Source organism: Miscanthus floridulus, chromosome 14, assembly GCF_019320115.1.
Source record: "Miscanthus floridulus cultivar M001 chromosome 14, ASM1932011v1, whole genome shotgun sequence".
In the NCBI taxonomy this organism is placed as follows: Eukaryota; Viridiplantae; Streptophyta; class Magnoliopsida; order Poales; family Poaceae; genus Miscanthus; species Miscanthus floridulus.
Genome location: NC_089593.1, coordinates 34,678,976 through 34,704,629, shown reverse-complemented (window position 1 = coordinate 34,704,629; position 25,654 = coordinate 34,678,976). Strand labels below are relative to the sequence as shown.

General features: G+C 41.8%; 1 protein-coding gene and 1 pseudogene across 1 annotated transcript; one reads left to right on the top strand and one right to left on the bottom strand.

Moving 5' to 3' along the window:
* Window positions 1–1,933: 1,933 nt before the first annotated feature.
* LOC136505083 (protein NRT1/ PTR FAMILY 4.3-like) lies at window positions 1,934–25,202 on the bottom strand (annotated as a pseudogene).
* LOC136505080 (uncharacterized) lies at window positions 19,973–24,149 on the top strand. Its single transcript, XM_066500178.1, has 8 exons — window positions 19,973–20,069; window positions 20,447–21,674; window positions 21,811–22,262; window positions 22,510–22,725; window positions 22,805–23,416; window positions 23,517–23,579; window positions 23,656–23,783; window positions 23,903–24,149. Exons 2-7 carry the CDS (start codon window positions 20,590–20,592, stop codon window positions 23,778–23,780), a joined length of 2,553 nt encoding a protein of 850 aa, XP_066356275.1. The 5' UTR covers window positions 19,973–20,069; window positions 20,447–20,589; the 3' UTR covers window positions 23,781–23,783; window positions 23,903–24,149.
* Window positions 25,203–25,654: the final 452 nt, after the last annotated feature.

The window sequence follows — 25,654 nt, the reverse complement described above, 5'->3', positions numbered from 1 at the left end:
GTTAGCGGTTCAAAGACTACTTTCTAGGACAGAGGCTCTGCAGAGGCACAGAAATTCTCTTGTGATCATTCCACCTGCTGCACTCGAGAAATTCTTCTCTTCCATAGCGGAGTCGTCAAAAAGTGTGTTGACGTAGATTTGGATCACACACCAACAAGGCTAGCACGCTCGAGGTCGTACACAACCTAGATCGTAGCAAGAATGTGGTAAATCAGCAAAACCGACCGGCAAACTGGTTAGGCCTATTTGATGCTTGTTTTCGCCTAGTAGACTCCTGAACACCTCCTGAGAAGACCCATCGGGAAGGGCACAAGAAGGTTGTCCTAGGGTCGGCAAGGGTACCTAGAGAGAATTAGGATAAAAATGTAGTAGATGTGTTTTTTAACGATTGAAAGTTGGATCTCTCAATCGGTTGAGAACCTCGTTTATATATGGGGGTTGGTCTTACCCCAATAGAAATTAACTCCAAGATGTGCCCCACATGTCCTCTATGTGAAAACACGTTCCATAACTGAGGTGGAATCCAACCGGTAGGTTCTTAAACTGGCTTGCCCGGTTTTTGTGGTGCCAGGCTCTTCAGTTGAGCCATTGGTTACAGGTCAAGTTAGTTTGGGCAGGGTTGAGCCTTTTTTTTTGCTTGGGCTCTGATTCTTTCTGTGCTAAATATTTTTCTCCATTACCTTGACGTCAGGAACTTATTATTGAAGTCCATTCTCCTTGTTTAGCACATTTTGACCCTCAACAAATGGCTCATGCAAGATAAATAAAAACCTAAGCATGGACATCCTGAAGAGCGCAAAAAAATTCCCATCTCCATGGGACCTTCACCTCTTAGTCGTAAATCTCAAATCCATCCATTAATCCAAAAAAAGAGAGAAAACATTCTCAAATAGTATAGCCTAAGACAACAACTATGCACGACCAGAGATGATTTTTGTTTGCTATAGGCTTCAAAAGCCGCCACTTGTGTGAAGGGGATTCATTAAAATTAAGGCGAGCTTGTTCAATTGCCTTGGAATCATGGCGGAGCCACCCTTGGGCCGGGGTGGGGCGGCTGCCCCAGCTACCGATGAGCTCGCGCAGACCCCAGACCCTTCTTCCCTAACACTGGCGTCCGGCGGCGAGGACGAGCAGACAGCCGGCGGTATGGAGGAAGAAACCAGTGGATGGGCCTTTTCTACACTTTATTCAGCCCAGGCGCCTACAAAGGTGATAGGCCCATTGAAAGCCCACCGTCGCACACTCCTCCTTTCCCAATCGGTGGATTCGTTCATTCCCCAATTTCTGAGTCATCGATGACTGACGCGGCGACACCCTAGGTGAGAGTGAGGAGCCGCCTGCCGCCTACCGCCTGCCTCCCTCTGCGTCCCTCTGTGGGTGCGCCACTGCCCGGCCGCCCGCCTCCCATGGCCCACCGCCACTTGGCGCTGCACCGGACGCTGGGAAGAGCAAAAGCAACCGAGCTGGCGCGACAGCAGCGGAGCAGCCTCGCCCTACGGTCGGCCAGGATGCAGCCATGCAGGAGCTGTTGATGGAGGGAGGAGAGGAGGAGGTCCACGAGGAGGGTGAGGGTCTACCCAGCATTGAATCAACTGATTAAGAACTATTAGTTTATTCTTCAAATTTGTGACTTAACATCTTGTGTTTCTCATCGACTTTTCATCATAATACGTGTGATTGCATCGTTTTTGCCATAATATGTTACTGTAGTATGTGAATGTGGTGGGATGTAAATGTGATGTCTTTTGGTTCAGTTTCTCGTTACAACTCCGCCACTCCCTTGGATCACACTGGTGACAGCGTGCGTAGAAAAGACCGGGTACAACTGCGATCAGTTACGCGTCGGACGTTGTTTTAGTATTCCTCCACATCTGGCTGATCTGGGTCCCGGTGATAAGGCTTGGCATGTGTAGACAGTGAGTTTTCTCTCTTGGGCTATCAGACCCTAATACTTACTTATTTGATTGATGATGAAAATTGCATGTTTAGAACACGTCAACTAATAATTAACGATAACGATGTCATCGTCAAAGCGCCGCATCTAGCTTCTTGGATGCGGGAGACACCCTATGATCCTCCGTCGCCGACTGCATCCTCGACGGATGATGCCTGTAGGTGTACCTCCACGCGCACAACAAGTAGACAAGCAAGGCGACGAATCCGAAGAGCGGAAGCAGCCAGTAGAACAAATCGAGGCGGCCGGCGCTGAGGCTGGCGCCGTCCCACTACTAGCCTCGGCTTTTTTTTTCTTTTCTTTTCTTTTTTTTTTTCCGGGACTAAAGGTCCCTGCCCAACGGCTATCCGCGGGGCAGGGACTTTAGTCCCGGTTTAGTCCTGATTTGGGTGATGCACCGGAAATAAAGATTAATCTTTAGTCCCGGTTTGACTCCCTAACCGGGACTAATTATCCTGGCCTATAATTCAGTTTATTTCTTCCTCCCCGAGCCCGAGTCATTCCATTCAAACTCACTGCCTCTGTTCTTTAGCTTGCTGTTGTTCTTGCTCTCTCCCCCTTAATTGGTGTTGCTCTTCGATTTTGGAGGTAACAAACTTAATCCTCTTATGTTTTATCAGTAGCTTATCTCATTTTGCGATGTAGATGAATGTGTAACTTTATATGTTAGACTTTATTATGATTTTATATGTAATTTTTAGCTCAAAATCACATGATGATTTGCATATATGTTTGGATAAACAAAAGTTAAATTAGTTCATCAAAATCACGCCTCGCTCGTCCTCACTGGAGCACGCGCCATCCTCATCCCCGGTGACTTACGTGATCTTAGAATTAATTTTTCCATGAAATGAAAAACTTAAAAAATTGTTAGAAAATTGTAGAAAATCCGTACTAGTTGAACTTGCGGACCGTATTCAGCTCGGCAAGCATGTTCTCTGCCGAGCGGTAACGGACGTCAAGGAGGAGCTTTGATTCTACGAGGGAGAGCGGCAACGGTCGTGGAAGACCATGTTCCCTTTCTCGTAGAATCGGAGCTCTTCTTTGGCCAAGTACGGTGCCGTCCGGTGGAGAAATGCTCGCCGAGATGATCACGTAAGCAAGGTCAACTAGTACGGATGGTTATTTATTGAAACATATTTTTGAGCTATAATTTGATGGATATTTGATAACTTCAGACCTACAAATGTCATCTACAAATGTTACTATCCTCGACAACCTAAACGCCGGCGAGCTCACCGATATCGAGCAGGTCACTTAGAATTATTTTTTCCATGAAATGAAATACTTAGAAATCATGCCTTTTATTTTTTAGAATTAAATTTTCCATGAAATGAAAAACTTAGAAAATAGTTAGAAAATTGTAGAAAATCCGTACTAGTTGAACTTGCGGACCGTGTTCAGGTCGACGAGCATGTTCTCTGCCGAGCAGTAACGGACGTCAAGGAGGAGCTTTGATTCTACGAGGGAGAGCGGCAACAGTCGTGGAAGATCGTGTTCCCTTTCTCATAGAATCGGAGCTCTTCCTTGGCCAAGTACGGTACCGTCCGGTAGAGAAATGCTCGCCGAGATGATCACGTAAGCAAGGTCAACTAGTACGGATGGTTATTTATTGAAACATGTTTTTGAGCTATAATTTGATGGATATTTGATAACTTCAGACCTACAAATGTCATCTACAAATGTTACTATCCTCGGCAACCTAAACGTCCGCGAGCTCGCCGATATCGAGCGGGTCACTTAGAATTATTTTTTCCATGAAATAAACTACTTAGAAATCATGCCTTTTATTTTTTAGAATTAAATTTTCCATGAAATGAAAAACTTAGTAAATAGTTAGAAAATTATAAAAAATTCGTACTAGTTGAACTTGCGGACCGTGTTCAGCTCGGCCAACATGTTCTCTGCCGAACGGTAACGGACGTCAAGGAGGAACTTTGATTCTACGAGGGAGAGCGGCAACGGTCGTGGAAGACCATGTTTCCTTTCTCGTAGAATCGGAGCTCTTCCTTGGCCAAGTACGGTGCCATCCGGTGGAGAAATGCTGGCCGAGATGATCACGTAAGCAAGGTCAACTAGTACGGATGGTTATTTATTGAAACATGTGAAATCCGTACTAGTTTTGTTTAAATATATCATTTTAGAAAATATGAAATTTACACTAGTTTACAAAAATAAGTATAGAAAGTAGATGACAACTGGTACCGGATCCTCGGCCTCTCGTTCGGTTGCGAAACGACTTAGGCCAGAACTCCCTCTCATTATCTGCGGTAAGTCTAAGCAGAAGATTGTGATGGAGTACCGAGTCAAGAGACAGGGACCCAACAAGGGTCGTGTTTTCTACAAGTGCCCGGATCGCGATATGAGTTTCTTACGCATTTTATAATTATGGCTAATTGACCTGCTTTTCTTGGATATTTTTGACTAAATATTTTTTGGCTTTAATTTCAGTGGGAGGGCAATGGATGCGATGGTTGGTACTGGGAGGAAGATTATGCTACATACGTGCAGAATTTGGGTGCGCTTGAGGTAGCGGCTGCTGATGATGAGGCAGTGAGCCAGCAGGAGAAGCTTATTGATATTCAACAGAAGAATGATTTGTCTGTTTTAGTTGCGTACGATCACGAAATAATTATGTTACTGAAGTGCATTGTAGTTTTAGTTTGTTTAGTGATAGTTGGGATTGCTTACGTTGTAGCTAGGCTTAGTTAATTAATCAACCGTGTGTGTGTCATCTATGTTGTGTAATAAAATACTTAATTATGTTCAAAGTTTTCATAATTTGTCGTGTAATACAGATTATGTCACGCCATTGGATGTATAATGCCGATCGCCGCTCCCAAGACTTTATTGAGGACATGCACTATTTCTTAGGTGTGGCCGAGGCAAATAAACGGGATAGTTTCATATGCTGTCCATGTGCCATATGTAAGAATTTAAAGAAATATTCAAGCTCAATGAGTCTTCATTTATATTTGCTTAAGTCAGGTTTCATGTCAAACTATATATGTTGGACTAAGCATGGAGAAAGCGGGGTCATGATGGAAGAAGGTGAAGGAGAAGATTTAGACATTGATGACATTATTGCTCAGTATGCTGCCTTTGATGATACTACAATGGGGAGAGATGAAGAAGAGGTAGCGGCAGAAGATGATCTCGGTGATGCTCTTGGCGATGCCATTCGTGATGCACAACAAGAATGCGAAAGTGAAAAAGAGAAAGTTAAGTTCGAGCGCATGCTTGAGGATCATAGGAAGTTGCTATACCCGACGGCCGAAGAGGGGCAAAAAAACTGGGTACAACACTGGAATTGCTACAGTGGAAGACAAAAAATGGTATATCCGACAAGGTATTTAGGAATTTATTGAACCTCATAAAGAAGATGCTTCCGAAGCCAAATGAATTGCCCACCACTACGTACGAAGCAAAAAAGGTTGTTTGCCCTTTGAGATTAAAAATCCAGAAGATACATGCATGTCCTAATGACTGCATCCTCTACCATGGCAATGAATACGAGAATTTGGATGAATGCCCGGTATGTAAAGCAGCGCGGTATAAGATCAGGCGCGATGATCCTAGTGACGTCGAGGGTAAACAACGTCCTAGAAAGAAAATCCCTGCCAATGTTATGTGGTATGCTCCTATAATACCACGCTTAAAACGTTTGTTCAGAAATAAAGACCATGCAAAGTTGTTGCGGTGGCATAAAGAAGACCGTAAGGTAGACAATATGCTAAGACACCCAGCTGATAGGTCCCAGTGGAGAGCGATAGATAGGGAATTTCCAGAGTTTGCAAATGAGGCTAGAAACTTAAGGTTCGCCTTAAGTATAGATGGTATGAATCCTTTTGGGGAGCAGAGCACTAGTCATAGCACTTGGCCAGTTACTCTATGTATCTACAACCTTCCTTCATGGTTATGCATGAAGCGGAAGTTTATTATGATGCTGATCCTCATCCAAGGTCCGAGGCAACCTGGCAACGACATTGATGTCTATCTGAAGCCATTAGTTGAAGAACTTCTAGTTTTATGGAACAAACCAGGTGTACGTGTCTGTGATGAGTACAAACAAGAACACTTTGACCTACGAGCAATGTTGTTCGTAACAATCAATGATTGGCCTGCTTTAAGTAATCTTTCAGGTCAGACAAACAAAGGATATAATGTATGCACACATTGTTTTAATGACCTTGACAGTATATATTTGAAAAGATGTCGAAAGGTCATGTACCTTGCCCATCGTCGATTCCTTCCTTTGAATCACCAAGTAAGAAAGAAAGGTAAGCATTTTAAAGGTAAGCTAGACCACCGAAGGAAGCCTCATAACCGAACCGGAGAAGATGTACTCGCAATGGTCAAGGATATGAAAGTAGTATTTGGAAAGAGACAAGGCAGCGAATCTGTTCCCAAAGATGCTAAGGGACACGCACCCATGTGGAAGAAGAAGTCCATCTTTTGGGAGCTACCCTATTGGCAAGTCCTAGAGGTCCGCAACATAATCGACGTGATGCACCTGACAAAGAATCTTTGTGTGAACCTGTTAGGATTCATGGGTGTGTACGGGAAGCCAAAGGATTCACTTGAAGCACGCCAGGACTTGCAGGGCATGAAAGAACGAGACAACCTTCATCCAGAGAAGATAGATGATGGACGTCATTACTTAAGTCCTGCTAGCTACACACTTAGCAAAGAAGAGAGGGATAGCATGTTCGAATGTCTAAGCAGCATCAAGGTCCCATCGGAATTCTCCTCCAATATAAAGGGTATAATAAATGTGCCAGAGAAGAAATTCCTAAACTTAAAGTCCCACGATTGCCACGTGCTTATGACGCAATTGCTTCCAGTTGCTTTAAGAGGATTTCTACCTCCACATGTACGTCTAGCCACCGTGAAGCTATGTGCATTCCTCAATGCAATTTCTCAGAAGGCAATCAATCCAGTGGAACTAGCTACTCTACAGAATGATGTGGTTCAATGTCTTGTCAGCTTTGAGTTGGTGTTCCCTCCATCCTTCTTTAATATCATGACACACCTCCTAGTTCATTTGGTGAAGGAGATTAGTATTCTTGGACCTGTGTTCTTACATAACATGTTCCCCTTCGAGAGGTTTATGGGAGTCTTGAAGAAATATGTGAAAGTCCGTTCTAAGCCTGAAGGAAGCATCGCCCAGGGCTATGGAATAGAGGAGGTCATTGAGTTCTGTGTTGACTTTATTCCTGACCTTGCCCCGATTGGCGTTCCCGAATCGCGACATGAGGGGAGACTCAGTGGTAAAGGAACTTTAGGGAAGAAAACATATATTAGCATGGAAGACGATTATTTCAATAAAGCACACTACACAGTTCTTCAGAACTCGTCATTGGTGCATCCGTACATCGAGATACATAAGGAGTTCTTACGATCCAAGTTTCCAGGGAAGACTGAAGCTTGGATTAGGCGTCAGCACATGGAAAGTTTCAGTGGTTGGTTGCAAAAAGAATGTCAAGGCGATGACAATATTGATGAGCAACTGTATTTGTTGGCTAGGCAACCATCATGGCATATCCTCACGTACCAAGGGTATGAGATAAATGGGAATACATTTTACACAGTTGCCCAAGATAAAAGGAGCACCAACCAAAATAGTGGTGTTCGCATAGATGGCACAGATCCAAATGGGAATATACAAACATATTATGGCCGCATAGAAGATATATGGGAACTAGACTACGCACCTAATTTTAAAGTCCCTTTGTTCCGGTGCCAATGGGTGAAGCTGACCGGAGGAGGGGTAACAGTCGACAAAGAGTATGGAATGACAACAGTGGACCTCAACAATATTGGATACAAAGACGAACCATTCGTCCTTGCTACCGATGTGAGTCAGATGTTCTATGTGAAAGACATGTCTACAAAATCAAAGAGAGAAAAAAACGAAGACATCAACTTAATGATCAATGAGCCAAAGCGCCACATAGTTCTTTCTGGGAAAATAAATATAGTGGGAACTGAAGACAAGTCAGACATGTCAGAAGATTATGAAAGAAATGTCTGAATTCCACCCTTCATAGTGAAGAAAGATCCAAGCATCATGTTAAATGATGAAGACACTCCATGGTTACGACAAGATCATAACCAAGGGTCATACGTCAAGAAAAAATTCACTGTTGTGCCCGCATGATACAACGATGCAAATCCTAGATTGTCTCCAATTGAAAAGTTTTGAATACCAAGTTTGTTCAGCTCATCAAGATATACAATCCTTATATAGGCCATTTTTTCATTTGAGAAAGTTTGAACAAAATGTAGTTCAAATTTCACAAGTGTGTGACATAGTTTTAGAAAGTCTATGAGAATCAAGGATTTGTGACTAGTGTTTGATAAAACTTTCTCAAATGGAAAAATGAGCTATGTAACAATTGTAGATCTTGCTGAGATGATCAAACTTGGTATTCAGAGATTTTTCATCTGAGGTCATTTAGTATCTCATTTGAGCAAGTTTGACCAAGTCAAATTTGGTCAAATGAAAAAACAACACTTTGACTCTAGTATTCTGAACTCTAAATGACTTCAAATTGAAAAGTTTTGAGTACCAAGTTTGTTAAAATCATCAAGATCTACAATTGTTGTTTTGGTCAACTTTCCATTTGAGATAGTTTGGACGGTTTAAATTTGTGATTTTTAAATTTCGACGCCTACAAACTAGTTTTCGGAACCCTAGATTGTCTTCAATTGAAAACTTTTGAATACTAAGTTTGTTCAGCTCATCAAGATATACAATCCTTATATAGGCCATTTTTTCATTTGAGAAAGTTTGAACAAAATGTAGTTCAAATTTCACAAATGTGTGACATAGTTTTAGAAAGTCTATATGAGAATCAAGGATTTGTGACTAGTGTCTAATAAAACTTTCTCAAATGGAAAAATGAGCTATGTAACAATTGTAGATCTTGCTGAGATGATCAAACTTGGTATTCAGAGATTTTTCATCTAAGGTCATTTAGTGTCTCATTTGAGCAAGTTTGACCAAGTCAAATTTGGTCAAATGAAAAAACAACACTTTGACTCTAGTATTCTGAACTCTAAATGACTTCAAATTGAAAAGTTTTGAGTACCAAGTTTGTTAAAATCATCAAGATCTACAATTGTTGTTTTGGTCAACTTTCCATTTGAGATAGTTTGGATGGTTCAAATTTGTGATTTTTAAATTTCGACGCCTACAAACTAAGTTTTCGGAACCCTAGATTGTCTCCAATTGAAAAGTTTTGAATACCAAGTTTGTTCAGCTCATCAAGATATACAATCCTTATATAGGCCATTTTTTCATTTGAGAAAGTTTGAACAAAATGTAGTTCAAATTTCACAAGTGTGTAACATAGTTTTAGAAAGTCTATATGAGAATCAAGGATTTGTGACTAGTGTTTGATAAAACTTTCTTAAATAGAAAAATAAGCTATATAACAATTGTAGATCTTGTTGAGATGATCAAACTTGGTATTCAGAGATTTTTCATCTGAGGTTATTTAGTGTCTCATTTGAGCAAGTTTGACCAAGTCAAATTTGGTCAAATAAAAAAACAACACTTTGACTCTAGTATTCTGAACTCTAAATGACTTCAAATTGAAAAGTTTTGAGTACCAAGTTTGTTAAAATCATCAAGATCTACAATTGTTGTTTTGGTCAACTTTCCATTTGAGATAGTTTGGACGGTTCAAATTTGTGATTTTTAAATTTCGACGCCTACAAACTAGTTTTCGGAACCCTAGATTGTCTCCAATTGAAAAGTTTTGAATACCAAGTTTGTTCATCTCATCAAGATATACAATCCTTATATAGACCATTTTTTTATTTGAGAAAGTTTGAACAAAATGTAGTTCAAATTTCACAAGTGTGTGACATAGTTTTAGAAAGTCTATATGAGAATCAAGGATTTGTGACTAGTGTTTGATAAAACTTTCTCAAATGGAAAAATGAGCTATATAACAATTGTAGATCTTGCTGAGATAATCAAACTTGGTATTCAGAGATTTTTCATCTGAGGTCATTTAGTGTCTCATTTGAGCAAGTTTGACCAAGTCAAATTTGGTCAAATGAAAAAACAACACTTCGACTATAGTATTCTGAACTCTAAATGACTTCAAATTGAAAAGTTTTGAGTACCAAGTTTGTTAAAATCATCAAGATCTACAATTGTTGTTTTGGTCAACTTTCCATTTGAGATAGTTTGGACGGTTCAAATTTGTGATTTTTAAATTTCGACGCCTACAAACTAGTTTTCAGGAACCCTAGATTGTCTCCAATTGAAAAGTTTTGAATACCAAGTTTGTTCATCTCATCAAGATATACAATCCTTATATAGATCATTTTTTCATTTGAGAAAGTTTGAAGAAAATATAGTTCAAATTTCACAAGTGTGTGACATAGTTTTAGAAAGTCTATGAGAATCAATGATTTGTGACTAGTGTTTGATAAAACTTTCTCAAATGGAAAAATGAGCTATGTAACAATTGTAGATCTTGCTGAGATGATCAAACTTGGTATTCAGAGATTTTTCATCTGAGGTCATTTAGTGTCTCATTTGAGCAAGTTTGACCAAGTCAAATTTGGTCAAATGAAAAAACAACACTTCGACTCTAGTATTCTGAACTCTAAATGACTTCAAATTGAAAAATTTTGAGTACCAAGTTTGTTAAAATCATCAAGATCTACAATTATTGTTTTGGTCAACTTTCCATTTGAGATAGTTTGGACGGTTCAAATTTGTGATTTTTAAATTTCGACGCCTACAAACTAGTTTTCGGAACCCTAGATTGTCTCCAATTGAAAAGTTTTGAATACCAAGTTTGTTCAGCTCATCAAGATATACAATCCTTATATAGGCCATTTTTTCATTTGAGAAAGTTTGAACAAAATGTAGTTCAAATTTCACAAGTGTGTGACATAGTTTTAGAAAGTCTATATGAGAATCAAGGATTTGTGACTAGTGTTTGATAAAACTTTCTCAAATGGAAAAATGAGCTATGTAACAATTGTAGATCTTGCTGAGATAATCAAACTTGGTATTCAGAGATTTTTCATCTGAGGTCATTTAGTGTCTCATTTGAGCAGCTCATCAAGATCTACAATCCTTAATGAAAAAACAACACTTTGGCGGGCTGCAAAAATTTCAGGCCTTCAGTCCCGGCCCAGGCCAGGAACCGGGACTAAAGGGTGGGCGGAATTGCCCGCCCAAAAATACCTTTAGTCCCGGCTGGTAACACCAACCGGGACTAAAGATCCTTTAGTCCCGGCTGGTAAGCCGAGCCGGGACTAAAAGGTTGGACCTTTAGTCCCGGTTTGGCTTACCAGCCGGGACTAAAGGATCTTTAGTCCCGGTTGGTGTTACCAGCCGGGACTAAAGGGTCCCGGCCTATATATATCGATCGGTTCATCTTCTACTTTTCGATCTAGAATCGATCTCGTCGTCTCTGCAGCACCTGCGCGCGCCGCCGTCGTCGTCTACCCTCGCCCGGCCTCGATCGTCGTCTCTACCGCGCCCGCGCCGCCGTCGTCGTCGAGCCCCGCCCGGCGGCCATCGATTCTTCGCCGTACGTCGTCCTCGCGTGGCTCTGCTCGGCCCCGTGGCCGGCCAGCACGCCCAGCCGCCATGCATGCATGGCCATGCATGCATCCATCCATAGCCTGTTTTATTTAGATAGTTTTTTAGATACTTTTTAGATAGTTTTTTTAGGTAGTGTTTGATATATATGTTAGATTTAAATGTATTAAAATTTAATTAGTAGTTTATTCTTAGTTTTAGATAGTTTTTTATATATGTTAATTAGATTTAAATGTATTAAAATTTAATTATTTCTTTATTTAGATAGTTTTTTTAGATAGTTTTTATTATAGTTTTTGATATATTTAGTAATTATTATTCTATCTCTCTCTCTCTATGTGTTAGATTTAATTTTGATTTAGTAAAATTCTATCTATGTATATATGTTAGGTTTAATTAGATTTAGTAATTAATTCTATCTAGAGATTCTATATGTATACATATATATATATGTACTTAATTATTTCTATGTGTATATATACATGTACTTAATTATTTCCATGTGTTGAGAGAGAGAGAGAAAATTGTATCTAGAGAGACATTCTATGTGTTATCACATGCATATCTAGAGATATATACATATGCACTTATTCTATGTGTTGAGAGAGAGAGAAAATTGTATCATTCTATATGTATATATACATGTACTTATTTCCATGTTTTTTGGATCGAAAGTGTTTTTTATTCGATTCCAAAGCCTATACCTTATTATTGTTTATCCTTATGAAATATTATGTGTTATTATATTTAATTGGATTTAGTAATTCTATATGTGTTATCACATGTACTTATGTTATGTGCCATAGTAATTCTATATATCTATGTGTTATCTTGAAGATACAAATGGCTGCTCCAGATGATAACTTGAATGATGACATAATGGCAAATATTATCAACGCCGTCACCAATGTGGATGACACGAGTCAGTACTTTGCTGATTATGATGATATCCTGAATATGCCGGTGGTTGAAGATCAACAAATTGTCGCGCAAGAAAATACTAGCGAGGTATATTCGATTATCTATCATCTCTTATAGATGCATACGTACGTATATTTGTTGTTAATCGTTGTGTTTCTACTCATGTAGCCGGTCTCTGGATTTACATCAACCACCGGCAAGAGTAGGAAAGTCCGAGGGCCAAAAAAACCATTAGAGGGCTGTTTCATAATATCAGAATTTGACACCGACACCGGCAAACCATTGGGACCACATGCTCAGACATATGTCAATCAATGTGGATTCATTGTAAGGGATAGGATCCCAGTTAGTGCTCGTGAATGGAAGCAGAAGATATCCACTCCTAATGTTAGTTTTGTATCTGATCGTGACAAGAACCTAGCTTGGAGAGATATCACTCAGCATTTCACATTACAAGCAGATGATGCTTTGAAGGAGCTAGTGAGGGATTGGACAATGAAGAAGATGACAACATTGTTCCAGAGTTGGAAGAAGACATTGTATAAAAAGTTTATCTTGAAGAATGAAACACCGAATTTCAATGCTAAGGCATTTGTCAAGTTGGAGTCCCATTGGGATGACTTTGTACAATACAAGACATCTCAAGAGAGTGAGGAACGTGTGATGAGGAATCAGCAGAATGCCCGACAAAAGCAATACCATCATCGCATGGGATCAGGTGGTTATAGGAGTGCTATTCCCAAGTGGCAGAACCTAGAAGCATAGATTACTACCAAGGGAATCATACCTGAAATAATAGAGAAGAACTGGCCTCAACGCGCGAAGAATTGGTTCTACGCTCATGGGGGAAGCCTAGACCTAGACACTGGCAAGCTAATTTTCGGCCAAAAAATTGAGAGAGCAACACAGAGACTAGCTCGTGCTAGGGAAGAAGCTGATAGTGGTGTTTTCAAGCCCAACAGAGAAAAGAATGAATTGACATAGGCCCTAGAGAATCCCGAACATGGTGGTCGAACAAGAGGCTATGGGGCGGTTCCGTGGCTACAAGCATTCCCAGCAGACAGGGATACCTATAGAAGCCACCAGAGAAAGAAGGATGAGGAGGCAGACCGAATCCGTGTATTGGAGCAATTTGTTAATGAGTCACGACAAGCATTGCTTGAATCACATGAACGAGAAAAATCTCTTGAGGCAAGAATGCAGGAGGAGATCAAGAGGCAAGTGCAGCTAGCAATGAGTCAAATGCAATCGACGCCGGGAGTCACCATTAGCCCCGTTGGTCAGATGAAAAGCAATTGTGCTTCCACGGAGCTGCCAGTTATTCAAGGTGATGCTGGGTTGCGCTTCCCTGTTGATGACATTACCGAGCCTCTAACAACATGTGAGCTGCACATTTCAGATGGTAATAATGCATCAATCATGGTGGTTGTCGGGGTTGTATCTCGAATAGACCAAACAAAGACACCAAGAATCCATGGGTCAGTTATTCAACCTGGATATGCTAGCGTCTCAGTCGATAGAGTGCTCAAAGGTTACAGCAATGTTTCTCTTGACATTGAAGGCGGTGATGGGGAGAAGACACTAGGAGAAGCAGAGAAGACATTTATTCAATGGCGCAAACGCTTCATCATCATTCCTGGGGCGCCACCACTTCCCCTACCTCACCCTAGGTACGAATGATAGTGAATGAAATATTATTTTTCCATTAATTTTATATTGGCTTCAAAAATAATTGACCATAACTTGTTTTTGTAGCAGGGTCTCTCCCCCAGCCTAGCCCAATCATTCATTCCCCATCTCATCACAGCGTCGCGGGGGGCGAGACGACTTCATCCCCACGGCGATCTCCAACTCCTACACCGGCCCCATCGCCTCCACAACGATCTCCAACTCCTACACCGGCCCCACCGCCTCCACAACGATCTCCAATGCCTCCACGCCGGACTCCAACACCGGTCTCATCGCCTCCACGCCGGTCTCCAACAACGCCCCTACCACCTCCACAGCGACGCACTACAAAGACGTCTAAGGTCCCAGCGGCAAAGAAGACCCAAAAAAAGAGTTATTTCTCAAGAAATACTTCCTGAAAAGACTGATGAGCAAATAGCAGCTGAAGAAGGCAAAAAAGTGAAAGATTTTTTTATAGATATCCAAAAGCAGAGACAAGCGAAGCTTAAGGAGAAGTCGTACTTTTACATACCACGAGATCAGCTGAGGCAGAAGGTCGAAGCTCACAAGAAAAAGATGCTTGAAGTTCGTAAGCCACCGCCACTATCAGACTATGACCGCTCCCTCGTGAAGTCACATGATGCACATAAGAAAAGGAAAAGAGCATCAGGGAAGGATGTCCCACAGCTCGGACAACAGAAGCAACCAATGCAAAATCTTGTTGTTGCTAATCAATATGGTTCCAACATAGAAGTCTATCGACCAGACAACTCTGAAGAAGTGTCGGTTCAAGACCTTAATGATTTTTTTTGAACAAACTGGTTTAACCTTGGATCAAGTGACGGGCAAAGCTCTAATCCAGAACTTGGAAGTTGATACCTGAAAGACTTATAAATTTGGCAAAAGTCTGTACAACCCTATGGCTCTGAATGAATTGGGTACACAAATGTACTTGCTCAACAAGTGGTACATGTAGGCGTGTGGCAGGGGTGAGCAGTGGATCTTTGTCAGATTTAGAGACTATCATTACTTCCATGGAGATGACATCTTACATATTAGTTTCGAAGAATTGCATCAACTATTCTACTTGGACGCTCTGGACAAATCAATCATTAGCTACTTTTGTTTGTAAGTGATTCTTACTTTTATTTAATAAACTCACTTCCATGCGTACGTGTATATAATTATCCTCACATGTAACTTATATTTATATACAGATTCCAGATGTCAGAGCTCCAAAGAATACAAGACACCAGTGTTGGCTTCATTGATCCTTATATCGTATTCAAAACCGATATTATTGTCAAGGACCACTGGGTATCTGAAGCACAGACGAATATCATAAAGTTCTTCGTGAAGCAGCACAATAAGACAACAATACTTTTTCCGTACAACTTTGAGTAAGTGTTAATAATAATATAGTCTACACATTTTATGTAATATCAATACAACTTATATGCATGTACGTGTGTGTATAAACCAATGCAGGTTTCACTGGATACTCATTGTCATTGAGTTAAACTCAAGTCAGTTAGTAATCTTGGACTCATTGAGAAAAGAGTGAGCACAATACCAAGATATGATAGACATTATCCAGGGGTAATTTCGATCTCTCGCGCACAACTATTATTGAATAGACTTTGCCATAATTTATTAACGATCGTACATTATTGGTCGCACAGGGTTTGGAAAGAGTTTATTCGGCAACACCGCAAGGATTGCAAGGCACCACTTAATGTAAGGTGAAATACCAGTAAGTAGTACTATATATACTTCCTCACGTGTTTAATTACTATATCGTACTTCAATTTACGTGTGAGATGATGAGAATAATCTTCTTCTCGTACAGTGGTGTTTACGGTAGGAACCAGGTAATAACTTGTGTGGATACTACGTTTGTGAATTTATCACTGCATACATAAGAAGAACTCCTAAAGATGTCCTTAGAGTACGTATATATCAAATTTTATTTATTTTTAAATGAATATATATATATATATATATATATTAATACTTTTCCTTTTATTTCAAATGCAAGACTGAATGGTTGAAACGAAGGGTCATGCAAAAAGACCATCTGAAAGCAGTTCAAGAGTCAATAGCAGGATATCTTCTAGAAAAAGTGCTAAATCCCAACGGCGAGTTCTACTTTGATCTAAGGAACTAATGATGTAAATTAAATGTTTATTGATATCGTTATTTTCGAGAACAAGATTATGAAAGTGTTGTATATATACATATATATCTATAATATATATAGTTTCATACTTTATTCGAATATAATAATGCTCGAGATGAGAATTAGATGTAATTATATGCGTGCGTGTATTTATATTAGCAGCGTAGAATACGTATATAAAAACATATTATATATTAAACAAATATATGTAACTGAACTGAAAATAAATTAAACAAAAAAAAAGAAAAAGAAAAGGAACCTTTAGTCTCGGTTGGGGTTACCAACCAGGACTAAAGGGTGCGGCCAGGTTTGCTCAGCTGGAGGACCTTTAGTCCCGGTTGGTAACACCAACTGGGACTAAAGGTTCATCTTTAGTCCCGGCTCGATGACCCGGGACTGAAGGTTTCATCTTTAGTCCCGGGATCGTTGTCCCGGCGTGGTAACCGGAACTAAAGGCCGTTATCGCCCAGAACAACAAATCCATTCTGTAGCAGTGTCCAGCCACCCAGTGCCCCTGTCGTGGCGCGCGGTGACGCGGTTGACCACCCGGATGAGGACGCTCCCGAGCCACGACGCGACGCCGAGGATGCAGAAGAAGACGGCGCCCCCGATGGACTTCATGCCGGCGGAGGCCTCGCTGTAGAAGAACTCGAGCAGGCCGACGAAGGAGGTGACGTCCATGACGCCCAGCAGGAAGAACTGTGGCGTCAGCCAGAACACCGACATCTCGGCGGCCGCGACCACGGCGAGCGCCACGACGTTGGACGCGAACCCGACACCGATCCGCTGCAGGTGCATGATGCCGCCGGCGTACCCGTGCCGCGGCGCAGCCACGGCACGACGGCGCGGTCGTACACCACCAGGATCAGCATCTGGAACACGATCGGGATGACGAACAGGCTCGCCGGCGGCACGTGGGTGCCGCCCAGCCGTGTGTCCATGGTCCCGCCCTGCTGCACCGTGAACGTCAGGAGCAGCGGGATCGGCAGGTAGCCGAGGACGGAGCTCACGAAGACGGGCAGCATCCAGAGGATGATCTTCGCCTCCTCCACTTGCGTCACCGTGCACAGCGACCACCGCCGCGCGTCGCCGTCGTCCACGGCCGCTTTGTCGAGGAACCTTTTTTTTTTGAAGAATTAATTACAAGAGGCTATGATTGCATTTATATAAATGTACTTTTTTGTATCTGGAAATGTTTACTTATATTGTGAAACAGAAGGGAGAGTACTCTTCTACGTGGGGTTCTGGCAGACATGGATGGAGATAAGCCCACTTACTTGAAACCTGAAGTTCTCTCCAGCACTTCGATGCTGGTGGTCTCGTGCATCCCAACCAAATCCTCAGGCACTGAAAGATTCCTCTTCCTAAAAGCTGCCACAAAAACCTGTGGTTCACACAAAAAATGATCACCAGATTTCACAATATATTTTCATAGAAAAAATAGCACAATATTTTCCATAGAAAATAGTGCTAACACTTTCAGTACAGTTGAAAATCTTGCTAACTTTCCAAACGGAGATAATCAACGTCTATATGATGTCTACCTGAAGCATTCTTGTGAGGGGGCTCCCAGTGGGCTTCTGGTGGCGGTAGAAAGGCAGGCCGGCGACGAGGACGGGGGTGCCGAGGAGCGCGACGAGCGCGGACAGCATGAAGCCGAGGTCCCAGCCCTCGTTGTTCTGCACCCACACCACGAACACCAGCCCCACGAATCCGCCCAGCAAGATGCAGAAGGCGTACCAGTTGAAGAAGCTGACCTTGCCGCGGACCTCCCGCGGGTCGTCGCTGTCGAACTGGTCGCCGCCCAGCGCCGCCGCGCACACCCGCACGGCGCCCTCGCCAAGGAAAACAATTTCGGCGAAATTTCGCCGAAAAACCCGAAATTTCGTATGTTTCGGTGGGTCCCGAAAAAAATCCCATGCCGGTCAAATTTTTCAGCTGAATTCGGCCTCCCCGCCTAAATCGCGCGCCAAAAGGCCCAGAACGCCGATTCCCACCGTCCAGCCCACCATATAGTCCCCGAAACCCTAAATCCACTCATTTTACTCCCCCAATTCCCCAAATCGACCTCCATTGCAAAATCCTTCAGCACCACTCCCCCAAATCGCCCTCACGCACGCCTGCGCCGCGCGCCCGCCCTCACTTCTGCGCCGCGCGCCCGCGGCACCAGCGCGTTGCTGGCGCCCGCCCTCACGCCTGTGCCGCGCGGGTGGCCTCTCCCCGGCTCCCCGCCCGTGCCGGCGCGCCGCCAGCCCTCCCCGCCCGTGCCGACGGTGGTGACGGGGTTGCCGACGGTGGAGGACCTAAATCACAAGCGGGGAAGGCGGAGGAGCTGCCGACGGCGCGTCACTCCGGTCGCTGCCACAAGGCCACCGCCACTGCCACTGCCACCTCCGGCAGCAGATAGTGAGTACCAAGTTGCTAGATCTGAGCTAAACAAGCCGTTAAGTGATTCGTTTTCTTTCTGTGTCATGTATATACGGGACAAAAATATTACCTCTTTAATACTCAAACTCAAGAAAACAATGATCCAAAAAGACAAACATGCATGGGCAACAGTCTCGAAGGGTCAAGTGTTTGCTGATATATACGATAAAAGAACGTGTTGTGTCAAAATGGATGACATCAATTGCAATGTAGATCAAACATTGGATTTCGATTTTCGTTTCTACTAAAACGATGGCAAATAGAGGTCAACCCTTGTTTCTACTGGTTGATTCTTATCAAAAGAATTGGTGTGATCCATTTCCTTACCTCCTAGTATATCAATAGAGTACTAGTTAGTTGTAGAATATGTCCTAAGTTCCTATACTAGCTCCTTAGCAAAGATAGAGAAGTGCATGCCAGTTGAAAACCTGTGCTTATGATCCTCACTGAATGATTCCGCTATGTATAACTGTTCTGCTATAGGATGCACTCTGTTAGCAATTAGTTCCTCTGTTTATTGTTGCCTACTCGGCTGCTGCGTCTTGCTGTGGTGCTACCATTCTAGGCTGCTGCAAAGAGAGATGTGGCACCAGTCCTCTGGATTTTCCTTGAGAAGCTTCCATGAATCTCAATCAACCATGCATGTTATTTGCAGCTTGCTATTGTGTGGATTGCTCAAATTCAGAGAGAGAGCGAAACAATCCACTACGCTCCCAAGGTTTAGGTCGATGCTATTTGAGCTCTGCATGGGGATATATATGGCGAGAGCAACAAAAATATGATAAATTCTACTTGCGAGTGACTCGTGTGAGCACAAAATGCATTGGCTCTTATATATAGCATTGTTGCCTCCAGTATTTAACAGTCTACAAGATAGTTACAAACGTGACAGACGCCTCACAACAAATATGTGTCAGATCATCATAATTGCAATATATATAATCATTGTTAAATTATTATTAGAGAATTTGTGACAAGTCGATGAATCAACAGGTCAAGGAAAAATAAATGCAGCACTTTGCATTCAGACATGTCCAAACCATAAGGAAACAAACACCAGAAAGAGTAACATGAGTCAAATGTTGCACCAAGAACACAATGATTTATAGATCCTATTTGCTCACATTACAGTTGCCTGTGTGATGAGCACCAAGTGCTAGCAACTAGTTAGTAGTACAGAAATCATCACAACGCCATGCTGAGGATAGAAGAACCAGATGCCAATGCCATTGGTGGGCAAGACAGAACGGCTGCGACGGAGCGGCAACGTTGCAGCAAGGTACTTGGTGGCGGGCGCGACAGCTACTCCGGTGGAGCCGGCGATATTGTGAGGAGTAAAACAGGTGAGCTTGCATATGATTTTGCAATGGAGGTGCACTGCAATGGTTTTGCACGACATTTGATCATTTTCTAGTGGTTTTACATTATCCAGCACATAATTTTGTATTGTAATGAGCTTTGTCTATGTGTCTTGTGCATCATTGTATATATATTGCCATCCTTGCTGCATGTGTTTTACACCATATCCTGATTTACTTTGTGCACAGCCCACACTTGTTTAGTGAGGTTCTAAATATTTTGTATGGTAATATGAGCTTTGTCTACGATTTCAGTTTGCTCAGATTTCTGTTAATACTCAGTTTGCTCAGATTTCAGTTCAATATAAGTTAAATCACATTTTGGTACCAAGTTAATGTATTTTCTTTCTTTTGAACTGTAGGGACTGAGGTGCGTCTACGAGGACCAATTACGGAGGCTTGGAGCCATGGAGATAAGTGGAAAAGCAATGGTTTCAGTTGTGCTTATTGTTCGATTAAAAGGGATAGTGGAGGTGTGACCCGTCTGAGGAATCATCTAGCTGGAATGGCGGGGGATGTGGTGTCATGTGAAAATGTGCCAAAGTTTGTGAGGAATATAATGTTGGCAGAGAGTGCAAGAGGGAGAAAGAATAGGGCTGATGCTAAGGAACATCGTCTCTATGTGGAAAAGGCAATTATGGAGGAAGCTTATGGAGATGCTAGAAGGTCTAACATTCCTCGTGATGAAGATGGGCAGCTTGAATGGGCATTAAGGGAATCAATGAGGGATATAGGGAGGTCAGGTGTTAGCTATTCACCATTGTTTGGGGCAAGCAGCAGGAACCAGCCTGTATGTGGTGAAAGATGCAATAGTAACACTCCACCTTCAGAGAGAGCAAGTGGCTCGGGGAATCAGACTACAATCAGTAGGTTCTATCGGAGTCCTAGTGTTTCTCAAGCTCCATTTGATTTAGATTTGGCACGCAGCAAGGCACCATCGCAGCCTAGGGTGGACATTATGCTGCAGGGGGATTCCAAAATTAGACTTGGAAAAATTTGGTCAAAGTGGTTCCAAGCCAATGATATTGCTGGAACAAAAGCTAACTGCCCATATTTTGCATCAGCCATTAAATTAACCCAACAGCTTGGAGAAGGAGTGGCTATTCCATCGGGAAGAGAGATAGATGGCCCTTTGCTGGATTTGAACTATGAAGACTTGCTAGCTCAAATGGAAGATCATAAGGAAAATTGGGCTCGATATGGAGTCACTGTGATGTGTGATTCATGGACAGGACCATACAAGATGTGCATCATCAATTTCATGATATTTTGCAATGGCCGCATGTTTTTCCATAGTTCTGTGGATGCAACTGGTCATTCCCAAAAAGCTGCATTTATTTATGGGCATATTAGAAAGGTAGTTGAAGATGATGTTGGGGCAAAGAATGTTGTTCAGATTGTGACTGATAATGGTTCCAACTACAAGGCAGCTTGCAAGCAACTTGTAGCTGAACATCCACATATCACTTGGCAGCCATGTGCAGCACATACTATCAACTTGATGTTGAAAGAAATATCATCTTTTGCTGAGGTTGATGAAGTAGTGCGAAGTGCACAACGGATATGCAAATTCTTCCACAGCCATAATAGGTAACTCTCCTATCTTTGACTTGTTTATGTTTAGATTAGAAGAAACAATCAATCATAGAAACAATCAACTCTCCCAGCTGCTGAACATGCATTTTCTCCATGTAGAAGTGTAGCTCACATGTCCTTATTTTTCCAGGCTTCATGCTACGATGAGAGAAAAGATAGGCGGAGAATTGACTCGATGGAATGCCACCAGATTTGGCACAGTTTTCTTATTCTTGCAAAGTTTTTGGGACAGAAAAAATAAATTTCAAGCATGGATGGTGTCCAATGATTGGGCAAATAGTGAATGGAAAGATGATCTAGACTATGAATTCACATATGATTGCTTGACAAGTAGGGTGTGGTGGGAAGATGTGGAGTTGGTGTTGAAAGCTGTCACACCACTGTATTGTGTGCTTCGATTTGCTGATCAACAGAAGAATGGGACAATATCTGGATTCATTCCAAGGATGTTAAAAGCTCAGAGAGAAATATTTGCTAAATTGAAGCATGATAAAAAAGCTACAAAGGATCTCCTAGATAGGATCAATGAAGTAATAAATCGGAGAACTCGATATCTTCTCAATGAAACTCTCATGCTTGCAGGTACAGAATTAAGAGTTGCACTGAAAATTCTATAACTTATGCCTTTTTCATGTATTTTTTTGTTGAACTTGCTCATAGAACTGGTAGACTTGTTGTAGACTGATCTATAGCGTTTTTCATGCATTTGTTGTGTTGTTCGTATCAATATTGGCAGCCATAAACATCTTACAATATTATTAGCTGCTGCATTCTATTTCAGTTGTTGGAGTTTTCTAACTAATACTTCTTTACATATTCCCATTCCTAGCTGCTGCACTTGACCCTGAATCGCTGTATCACTCAAAAATTGCACAAAATCATTCTGCTGTACTAGCTGTAGTTGTTGCACTCAAAAAGTTAGCAAGCTCACCAGAGGAGGCATCCAAAGCTATTGACCAGTTTACGAACATATTCAGTCAAAAGAAAATGTTATTTGGATCATTAGAGGCTCGGAGCTCAGCACTTCGTGGTCAAACCAGTCCAGGTATTATATTTTCTTGGCCAAATCAGTTTGCATATTTGTTTTTGTAAACTAAATGCTAAATTTAATCAATTCACTGCAGCTGATTGGTGGAATTCATATGGAGGTCAGTGCAAAGATTTACAGAAACTTGCGATACGCATTGTTTCACAATGCAATTCATCAAGTGGATGTGAGAGAAACTGGAGTACTTTTGCTCTGGTTCATACTAAATTGAGAAATAAGTTGAGTTATGACAAGCTTATGAAGTTGGTCTATGTTCATTATAATCTGAAGCTGTACATCCAACAATTTGAAGCTGATTTTCAAAGCCTTAAAGAGAAGGAGACAGATCCATATAGCTTGATGATGGATGCTGCTTTTTTTGATGAAACCAACCCCATCATGGACTGGCTATGCCACTCTAGGTCTGAGTCTACACCGATACTGGATGAATATGCCCTTGAGGCTGATGATTGGACCATGCCTGGAGGCTTTCTTATTGACGAGCTACAGATGGACATATCGGAAGTGGCCGCATTCAAGAGGAAACTTTGTTTCGGTCAAAAGGGCGGTAAGAAGAAAAGGAAGGTGCAATTGGAGGAAGATGAACCTGAAGATTTATTTGAAGATGACTCTGATTCAGATTCTCCACATGGTAGCCCAATATATGCTGAGTTACAGGACAGCAGCTCTGCTAGTTCTGACAATGAAGGTGATTGTGAGCTTTTTGTTCAAATAAACTATAGCAGTTGTGATTTCTAATTTACTGTGAATAACATGTGATTTTGTTGAAAATCTATTTTGCTTCCTAGGTGATGATGATGTGGAGGGAGACAAAGCTGATGGTGGTACGTCCGGTGTAACCAAAGGAGATGGTGAGTTTCAGTTTGCTTTAGCTGTTTCGGTTATTTTCAACATTCAAGTTCCTTTATGAAAATTATGATTGTGTAGGTGAAGGTGCTAGTGGTAGTAGAGTTCGTGGTAGTTCAAGTATTAGGATTGAGAAATCGGTTCATTTCCGTCCAAGGTCAACTAGGAAGAAGAAACCAACTCTCAAGAGTGTCAAAGATCTCTAAAAGGTTAGATGAAGAATCTCCCCACTGACTTGGTTATGTATTTATTAGCTTTCAACTTAGTTCCCATAGTAACTTAGCTACATAGACCTTACATGTGAAATTGTTGACTTACACTTTTGTAGCATATGAATGCTTTAATGGTCAATGGTGATGCAAACCGAAGCCCCAAAGGAGAAGATATGGAGCTGCAGTATGGTGCAAGTTCCAGCATTTTGCATATATTTGGGATGTATTTAAACATGTAATATTGGGCACTTCATTAATTTGCAATGCCATGGACATGTAATATTGAGACTTTCCAAGTCTCTATTTAGGTGTAATATTTGGGACTGTTAAGACTACTATTTGGGACTGTTAGACAGTTAGACTACTAATATTTAGGACTTTGCATTATCATGATGCACCGTGCTATGGATATATCAATTGTGTGTTATAACTTGTGATATATTGCTATTTATTATATGCAAATGTGATGTGCAAGGATTAGAGATAGTTTTAGTTGAAGTTCTGTCATTTTTTTTGAAAAAATTTAAATTTGTTTAAATTTGGTCCAAAATTTCCGAAATTTCCGAAATATCGCATTTATCGGCAAGTGACGAAATTTTTTTTCTACCGGTAAAAAAAACCCTGGCCCTCGCCAATCCGGATCACGTACCGGCCCAGCGTCAGCAGGCTTAGGTTCCGGCCGCTCACCGTCGTGCACTCGCTGGGGTGGTTCACGATGTCGCACGGTGGCGGGTGCGCGCAGCGACGGGAAGTGAGCTTGGCATGCTAGCAGCATGTAACCCTAGCCTGTCCATGGCAAGAGTTCAAGTATATTTTTGTGCTACTGACTGAGGTACGTATACATACTCACCACAATCTCGATGGGTGCGAATATGAGGATGGTGTAGAAACGCTTGACGTAGGAGTCGGAGATAAAAGCATATCAAAGAAGGTGAAGACGCAGATTGCACCGAAGAAGTTAGTGGCAGTGGTGGAGGCGTCGGCGATGCCCATATGCATCTTGCCATGCAGGTAGCTCACCACGTTCAACAGCATCGGGATGTTTCCAATGTTCGTCATCACAACCAGGACTGCAAATTAAACACAGTGGAAGAATCACCAGTTCACCACTATACCTTTGCATTGATTTATTCATACCCATCTTCAAATTGTTGTAAAATGATGATCACACACACTGTTCAAGATTCGTTTCAGCAACAAGAGCAATTTTTCCCGGTCACCTTTAGAAAATATAACTTAACTTGATTCTTACCATTGATTTTTTTACTATATATACCTGGCGATATTCGTTGTAAAACCAAAAGGAGATGGTTCATTTTTTACTTACAGTAGATGAACATGGTGGCTTTTACGCCACCTTGCCTTTGGGGGTTAACCGGCCGTCCCCTTCCAGTCTACAAGGCATTGCAAAGCCATGGCTCCTGCAGCTATTGCTCAGAACACCCATCGCAAGCCAACAAATTCACTTCACTTGACCAACGACGTCTCTTGGGTTTTCTGTGTCACTCTCCTTATGGTCTCTGCCAGCAACTAATGCTTTTTATAGCCAAGGAATGAGAGCAACCCATTCAATTTTTTTGTGGACATAAGGGCAGCTAGTAGGTAAACAAAACTAGTGCAGGTTGTCTCCATGACCATGACTTATTCGATTATTAAATAATGTTTGTAAGATTGTAATCTCAAAAGGTGATTGTGAGGGCACTTTCACCGAATCACAGCCTCACAGGATTGAATCACAGCCTCACAGGATTGATTTGATACCATGGAGCACTACTTTGTCATATCTAGATAGTAAGATGTGAACTAAGATGCGTTTACTTCATTATGTTTTTTTAACCTACCTGCAGGTTGGGCTTAATTAGCTTCCT